This window comes from Trifolium pratense, linkage group LG3 (assembly GCF_020283565.1).
Source record: "Trifolium pratense cultivar HEN17-A07 linkage group LG3, ARS_RC_1.1, whole genome shotgun sequence".
Classification (NCBI taxonomy): Eukaryota; Viridiplantae; Streptophyta; class Magnoliopsida; order Fabales; family Fabaceae; genus Trifolium; species Trifolium pratense.
In genome coordinates this window covers 11,831,377-11,839,969 of record NC_060061.1, presented here as the reverse complement: position 1 = coordinate 11,839,969, position 8,593 = coordinate 11,831,377, and the positions used below count along the sequence as shown (strand labels likewise).

General features: G+C 32.0%; 1 protein-coding gene and 1 pseudogene across 1 annotated transcript; both read left to right on the top strand.

Moving 5' to 3' along the window:
* The first annotated feature begins 1,113 nt into the window (after positions 1-1,113).
* Positions 1,114-3,697, top strand: LOC123914308 (annotated as a pseudogene).
* A 1,787-nt stretch (positions 3,698-5,484) lies between these two features.
* On the top strand, positions 5,485-7,325 carry LOC123914307 (stemmadenine O-acetyltransferase-like). The gene has a single exon (XM_045965411.1). It carries the CDS (start codon positions 5,630-5,632, stop codon positions 6,962-6,964), a length of 1,335 nt encoding a protein of 444 aa, XP_045821367.1. The 5' UTR covers positions 5,485-5,629; the 3' UTR covers positions 6,965-7,325.
* The last annotated feature ends 1,268 nt before the right edge of the window (positions 7,326-8,593 follow it).

Genomic DNA, 8,593 nt, shown 5'->3' with positions numbered 1-8,593 from the left:
ATAATTGAGAGTTTTCTATTGTGACAATTCTGTTGAATATGTAGTTGTTGAAGTTTGTTTGAAATCTCACATTGCTTATGTTCCGGGCTGCTGAGTGTATAAATATGTGAGGGCAACCTCATCCTAGCTATGAGGTAACTTTTGGGGTTGAGATCCAAACATATTTAAGGTGTCAGAACCGAGTTAAGGACTGCAATATATGTGGACATTTGACTCAGGTCCACGCTAGGCGTGAGAGTGAGTGTTGAATATGTAGCTGTGTAATTGAAGTTTGTCTAAAGTTTCACATTGCTTAGGTTCCCGGGCGGTTACACGTATAAATATGGACAACCTCACCCTTTTTGGGATGAGATCCAATCATATTTAACAATATGTTCCTTTGTTCTTAAGATAAGAACTTTATAGTGTTGGTTCTACCGGAAGATGTGCGGTTAGGGTCAAGTTCCTATACATACCTGTTTTTCAAGACAATCTTAAGCTATCGCTTATCATCATCTCTATCAGTTCAGTGTCAATCATCATTAAACCAACAAACTATTTCTAACTGCTATCATCATTGTTGAATTAAAAAGAAGCTTCCACTTAGAGATGAGCACAATAAATTGTTGGACCAAAATATAGATGAGCGTAATAAATTGATTGACCAAATATAGATAGATCAGGCAATTATATAACTTATCATCATTGTAGGCCATAGACAATATTAATGTTTACCTTGCAATAGCGTTCATAAACATATTCATCGAACCTGACGCATTAAGTTTTGATTTTAAAACTGATTATGAATTTATGATATTGGATAAATTGAAGGTTAAAGGAGAGGACGAAAATTGAAATTTTTGTCCCCCACTGAACCATAGAACAATATTTTGTCCTATGCATAAATTGTCTAAAATATCAAGAAAATATTATGTCCACTAAATATCGTACAACACGAAATTTGTTCAATACCTTAAACGTAACTTGTGTTGTTCTATTTTGTATTATTCTGTCAAGTGCTTACATTTTGCAGATCAAACGAATTTTAATTTAAAAAATAAAATAAAAAAGTTCACACTATATAAAGACTTGTGCTAGCTATAGTCATGGAAATGCCTATATAGTAAGGAATATTTGAAGTGTATATATTATATCAGTTGGAGAGACACAATTATATAGTTATCATGGAAATGGAATTACTTTCTAGAGAAACCATCAAACCATCATCACCAACTCCTTCTCACCTTAGAATATATCCACTTTCTTTTATAGACAACATTGTTTTCCGCAAGTATTTACCATTGCTTTACTTTTACAACCAAACCAAAGATATTGACCAAAATTTCAAAATTTCACAACTTCGAAAATCTTTATCTCAACTTCTATCCAAATACTACCCTTTTGCAGGAAGATTGAAAGATAAAATTAGCATTGAATGTAATGATCATGGCGTGTCATTTTTAGTCACAAAGATAAAAAATAAAGTATCAGAGATTCTCCAAAATCCGTCAGAAAAAGTGTTGAACTCATTATTCCCTGACGAATTGCAATGGAAAGATATGGATTGGAGTGACACTTTAATAGCCATTCAAATCAATGGTTTTTCATGTGGAGGAATGGCAATAGGTATTTGCATGAGTCACAAAATTGGTGATGTTGCTACCCTTTTCAACTTCATGAATGATTGGTCCATCATCAACCAAAAATTACAAGAAGAAGAAGAAGATGAAAAAGGGTTATTAGCATTATTATTAGGGGTGTGCATGGTTTGGAAACCACACCACACCACACCTAATTGATGGTTTTGGTTCTAAACCAAAACCATTTCAATAACAAACCGGTTATTTTTTAAAACTAATTTGGATTTGGTTATTAACCGGATCGAACCAATTTATAACCGGTTTGTAATAAAATTTAAGTTATTCACATGATCCAATTTTAAATAGGTTTTTTACTTAAACTAGTTTTTTTTATTAGTTGATTAAAAAAAATAGATTTATTAATTATTTTAAAAACATAATTTTTCATTAATTTTATGATTGAATTGGTTTATAATCAACCCACAAAATATTTTTTTTAAACCCAAATTATTTTTTACTTAGCCGAAAACTTATTTTTTATATTGTTTTAAAAATATTTTTTATTATTTAAAAAAAGAGTAATTTTTAAAATTTAAAAATCTGATTTTTAAATACAAAAAAAAACTAATAAATAGGAAAAAAATTAAAATACTAAATTTTTGAAAAACTAAAAACATTAAAAACTGATTTTTTAATTATTTTAAAAAAAAAACTGATTTTTTTAATTATTTTTAAAAATTAAAAACATTAAAAACTGATTTTTTTAATTATTTTTAATATAATTATTTAAAATCTGATTTTTAAAATAAAATAATATTAAAATAGCATGGGTGGTTGGTGGTGGCCGGCCACCGGAGCACCACCACCGGAGCACCGCCGCCGGCCGCCGTGAAAGCCGCCGGAGGTCCGCCGGAAACCGCCGTCCACCGCCGTCCCGGCCGGAGCGCCGCCGCACCGGCCGCCGGTGGTCCGGCGTTGACCACCGGTTGACCACCGGTCCTCCACCCCTCTTTTAATTAATTATTTTATTATATATTAAAAAATTTTAAAAAATTGAAGATTGGGCCTGAATTAGCTATTGGGCCTAAATTTTCAAACCAATTTCAAACCAAATTACAATATGTGGTTATGGTTTATAATTGGTGTTTTTTTATTGGAGTGGTGTGGTTTTTTTTTTTAAATGGATTTTGCAAACTAAAATTGGATATGGATTGGTTAGTAATTTGGTTAAGGATAACCAAATTTTTTGCACACCCCTAATTATTATTACCCTTTGATGGTGGAGCTTATGTTTTTCCACAAAAGGATTTACCTATTTTCCCAGAACTTGTGCTTAAGAGAGAAAACAATGTGGTGTGTAAAAGGTTTGTGTTTCAACCCTCAATGATTAAATTACTGAAGGCAATGGTAAATTCTAGTTCCATGGATTCACCTCCTACACGCGTACAAGTAGTAACGGCATGGATTTACAAACTGTGTGGTTTCAATAATGGGATTAGATTTCAAGACTGCATTGTTTGCCATGGGTGTGGATCTTCGCAAAAGAATGGTTCCTCCATTATCTGAAAAATGTGTAGGGAACATAATATGGTTATCGTATATGTTTGCGGATAAGAAGGAAATGAAATTAGAGGATTTGGTATGTAAATTAAAACAAGGGTTATCTGAGTTTTGTGACGTTTATCCAAAAATGTTTGGAGGAAAAGAAAAGGAACATTTTTCAATGATATCTGAGTGCTTGAAACAAGTAACGGGGCCTCTTCCTGAGAATCAAACTTTGTTTACTTTTAGTAGTTGGTGTAAGTTTCCAATGTATGATGCCGATTTTGGATGGGGAAAACCAACATGGGTCACCACTTTTGGTTGTTCCTTGAGGAATGTAATATTTCTGATGGATACTAGAGATGGAAATGGGATTGAAGCAGTTGTGAATATGGAAGATAATGATATGGCTAAGTTTGAGCATGATGTACAACTTCTTCAATATCAATCTCTTAAATCTTATCAATGTTGAACTTGATGTGATATAACTATATGCACTCTCTAGTCAAGTTCTCTCAATTACTTCTTAACATGTATATATATCTATATAAAAATAATGTGTTGGTGTGAATAAGTGATTTTCAGTAAGTACTTAATTTCAAATGTGTTAAAAGTTATTTGTAATTTTCGCCGACTTTATTTACATAACAGCTACTACATAAAAAGTCATGTTCTTTGCAAATCAATTGATTATCCAGCCAAAAAACTGGCCAGAACACATGAATATGCTAAACATAACAGTATGCAAAGTATGTTGGGAACATGGTGCTGAGTTTGAAAAAATATAAAAAAAAAATATATAACACTATTAAACTATTATTACACATTTTAACATAATAAAAATATAATGTGAATATGTTAACAGAGATATGAACTTTAGGATGAGATTAATAATAATTTTGTTTATAATTTTCATGAGTTATAACATTAAAATTTTTGAATTTTTTTTAATTCTATTAAAATTATTACATGGGCTTGGATCTCATCCAAAAGCTAGTTCAAAGCATGTTGCTCAAACACATTTATACACTCAACAGCCTAGAAACCAGAATAATGAGGGAACTCCAAACAACTTCAACAACTTCCCTCACGCCTAGCTAGTGTGGGCCTAAGTCCAATTCTCATATTGCAATCCTTAAGCCGGCTCTGGTTACCATATTAAATGGGTTTGGATCTCATCCCAAAAGCTATCTCAAATGGTGTAGTCGTCCAAAATACATTTTTATACAATCAATAGCCTGAGAACCTGAGCAATGTGAGACTCCAAATAACTTCAACTCCCTCCCTTACGCCTAGCTGGCGTGGGCCTAACTCTAATTCTCACATTGCAATCTTTAACCCAACTCTGATACCATATTAAACGGGCTTGGATCTCATCCCAAACACTAGCTCAAAGGGTGAGGTTTCCAAAAGCTAGCTCAAAGGGTGAGGTTGCACAAACACATTTATACACTCAACAGTCGGTAAACTTAAGCAATGTGAGACTCCAAACAACTTCAACACCCTCCCTCACGTCTAGCTAGTGTGGACCCGTGTCCAATTCTCACATTGCAAATCTTTAACCCGACTTTGAAACCATATTAAATGGGTTTGGATCTCATCAAAAAAATTAGTTCAAAGGGTGAAGTTGTCCAAACATATTTATACACTCAACAACCGGAGAATCTAAACAATGTGAGACTTAAAACAACTTCAACAAAAATGATATGATATTTTCTAATTGATCGATTTATTTTACAAAAAATAAAGGTAATTGATACAGATATGAGTACTTAAATAGTATAATGGACACTTGAGTATAGATCTGAATACAGATATTTTTTTCAAAATACGGATTTGAAAAAAAAAATTATAGTATCCTAATACCCTACCCATTGTAATCCAATATTTGATTTGATTCCCCACCCAGCTCATATTGTTCATCCATCGGATCCTATTAAAGATCTTCAACTAGTTGATTGGTTCCTATCTTAATTGGACGTTAACTAATTTGTTGTAACCATTAACCAACTTGTATTCATTATAAACTTGGATCAAAATTATAAAGATCCTTTCAGAAACACAACAAAAAACAAACAAAGTACAAATCCTAATGTCAATGAATATTTAATGGGGGTACATAACATTGTTTGACGTGTTAAATGGTAAAATCAAATAAATTAACCTTATTATAAAAAAATTATGCTCCACTAGAATGTTAGTCGATCGGCCAATATTGTCGTTTTTACACAAGTGGCACATAGGAGATAGGACTTATGAGTATATGAATTATTAAATTCAACAAGCAGCATCGTTTTTTCAATAAATTAATTTTATCAATGAGAATATACACAAAGAAATACTCCAAATTAACTTTAAACTAAGTAATTTTTTATTTCCCCATTTGGAATATACATGTCTAAAATTATCATCATCGATGCTAAAAAAATTGTAAAGGAAAATTTAGTTGAACTACCATATATGAAAAACTACTATATATGAAAAAGTATAGAATACTCAACAAAGTATTAGAAACAGATTACTGAAGCATGGAAATTGAAATAATATCAAGAGAATTCATCAAACCCTCATCACCTACTCCTTCTCACCTTAAAAAATTTCCCATCTCTTTCATAGATCACATTACTTTCCGTAACTATGTGCCCCTACTTTTCTTTTACAATGATACCAAAGTTTGTGACCAAACATCAAAAATTTCAAACCTCAAGAATTCCTTAGCTCAAATTCTATCTATATACTACCCCTTTGCAGGCAGGTTCAAAGATCAACTTTCCATCGAATGTAACGATCAAGGTGTGTCATTTCTAGTCGCAAATATCATAGGAACAAAATTATCGACAATACTCCAAAATCCAACTGAAAATGTGCTTAACCCTTTGTTTCCCGATGAATTACAATGGAAGAAAATGGATTGGAATGAAAGTATTTTAGTCATTCAAATCAATTGTTTTGCATGTGGAGGATTCGTAATAAGTGTTTGTGCTTGTCACAAAATTATTGATGCTGCAACCGCTTTCAATTTTATGAACGATTGGGCCAAACTGAACCGTGAAGAAGGAGATTCAAATTCAAAATTTTCATTACCCTACAATTCACTTTATGCGGGAGATACCATTTTTCCACAAGGGAATTTGCCAAATTTTCCGGAAGGCGAGTTTGTGATAGACAAAACAATAGTGTGCAAAAGATTTGTGTTTGAAGCTTCTAAGATAAAGTTACTTAAGAACATGGTAAATTTTGATACACATGCGGTGAAAAATCCCACGCGTGTAGAAGTTGTCACGTCACTGATTTACAAGTGTGTGGTTTCTGTATTGGGATTAAATTACAAAACAACATCACTTCGCATGGCTGTAGATCTTCGCAAAAGAATGGTTCCTCCATTGTCTCAAAAGTGTGTAGGAAACATAGTTTGGTTCTTATTTGTTATGAACCCGGAATTACATGACTTGGTATTCAAAATTAGGCAAGGGTTGTGCGAGTTTCGTGAGGTTTATCCAAAGAAATTTGGAGGGAAAGAAAAAGACTTATCATTTATTTTTGAGTGTCTAAAACAAGTTACTACTTCAGTGTCAGAGAGTAATAGTATTGATCAAAGTTTGATTATGTATGCTAGTTGGTGTAGGTTTCCAATGTATGAAGCTGATTTTGGATGGGGGAAACCGATATGGGTGACAACTAGTGCCTGTCCGGTAAAAAATGCGATAGTTTTGATGGATACAAGAGATGGAGATGGGATTGAAGCGATTGTGAATATGAAAGAAAATGATATGATTATGTTTGAACATGAATTAGAGCTCCTTCAATATGCTTCTTTGAATCCTAGTATTATTGTTGGACATGATGTAGCTAATGGTTTCTAAGCTCAAGAGATGTGTTGATATTGTCATCTTGTCTTGTTATAAAAAGAGAACTGCATAAGTAATCAAGTATTATTTGTATATTTGCAATTGAAGTTAAGTGCTTATTAAAATAGTCCAATGCTAATGAGTGTCTAATTAAGATATTGTTCAACAAGTTTACAAAAGAAAGTTCATTTTATGTCATAAAATACCTACCTTAGCTACGGTTTATATAGGTGAATCTATGGAAGGACATCATTGACTAATTATCAAAATAGTCTTTTTTCCTAGTTTAGCCCGCGACAAAGTATGTGTCGCTCATGATAATCAACTTAAGGAAAATAAACCAAAAAAAAAAAAATAGAAAGAAATTTTCAAAAGTTTTAATCTATTACTAATATATTAAAACCGATTACCACCAAAATTCCTAAATTAATTTATTACTAATATATTTTAACCACATTGCAAGTTTTATATTCTTCATTGTAATTTAACTAAAAAAATATTTAAAAAAGTATATAGAAAGAATATAAGATAAATACAAAAAAAACAAATATATAGAAAAAATATAAGATAAATACGAAAAAATAATTATATGCTTAAAAATAGGAGCAAAACAGAACGATCTATACCCATAAAAATAGGAAAAAACACAATAAAAACATTATAGAAAGTTTATTCAATAAAAAAATTATAGATTGAATATAGAAAAAATAATAAGAAAGCACGTAAAAATAAGAATATAGAAATAATTAATAAAAAAAAACAAAACTTTATAAAAAAAGGAACATAAACAATATTTTTCATAAGAAAAAGAAAAGAAATATATACAATACTTTATGTCGAAAAAAAAAAAAAAAACCTTATGTTATGGTCAGTTTGTTAATAAAATATATTTTTGCTGCTAAAACAAAATGTATCTTATGTTATGATGAGTTTGTTAATAAATTTTTCCGGCACCAGAATGATGAGCATTTACTGCACATCAAGGCCTCCAAGCCGTTTTCCGGCAGCCACTTGATGGCCATTAATGCCATCAAGGGTCTTGGCCCAGCGTTGGGGGCTATATATACGCAACTCCTTGTCATTTGTAAGGTACGCATTATTTTAGCACAGAAAACCTTCACTTCACCTCACTGACTTGAGCGTCGGAGTGCCTGCAGGTACACAATCCCTCTCCGTTTCAACAGGGGCTTTACCAATACCAACGCCGGCGCGGTCGCACTTCTGATCCGGCAAGATCACAAACCATGTGTCAACTTAATATTATTTATCATGAGATTACCCTCTCATCAACATGGAGGATGTGCATATGGTGAGTTTGCGCCCAGGGCCGACCCTACATGAGACCTAAAACAAATTATGAAAAGAGACTTTTATATATTTTAATAGTAATATTTTTGTTAAAACAAAGCTGATGGATTATTAGAGATATAGTTAGTTGCATTAGTTACTAGTTAGTTAGCCTGTAAATAAGTCATTTGTACCTAATTTTCTTATCAATTGTAATTTTATTCATTCTCATCAATACAAGTTTTCTAACTTTTCTCTCTACTTTTTCATGGATGTCATGTTTGTTAACACCGATCAAACAAAAAACTAAAGAATTGTTAACCTTTTTTACGGAGTAGTAAACTTCTTTTTCGATTT

Bases quoted from the DNA above. Each gene is read 5' to 3' on its own strand.
- LOC123914307 (XM_045965411.1), top strand. From the start codon at position 5,630: ATGGAAATTGAAATAATATCAAGAGAATTCATCAAACCCTCATCACCT.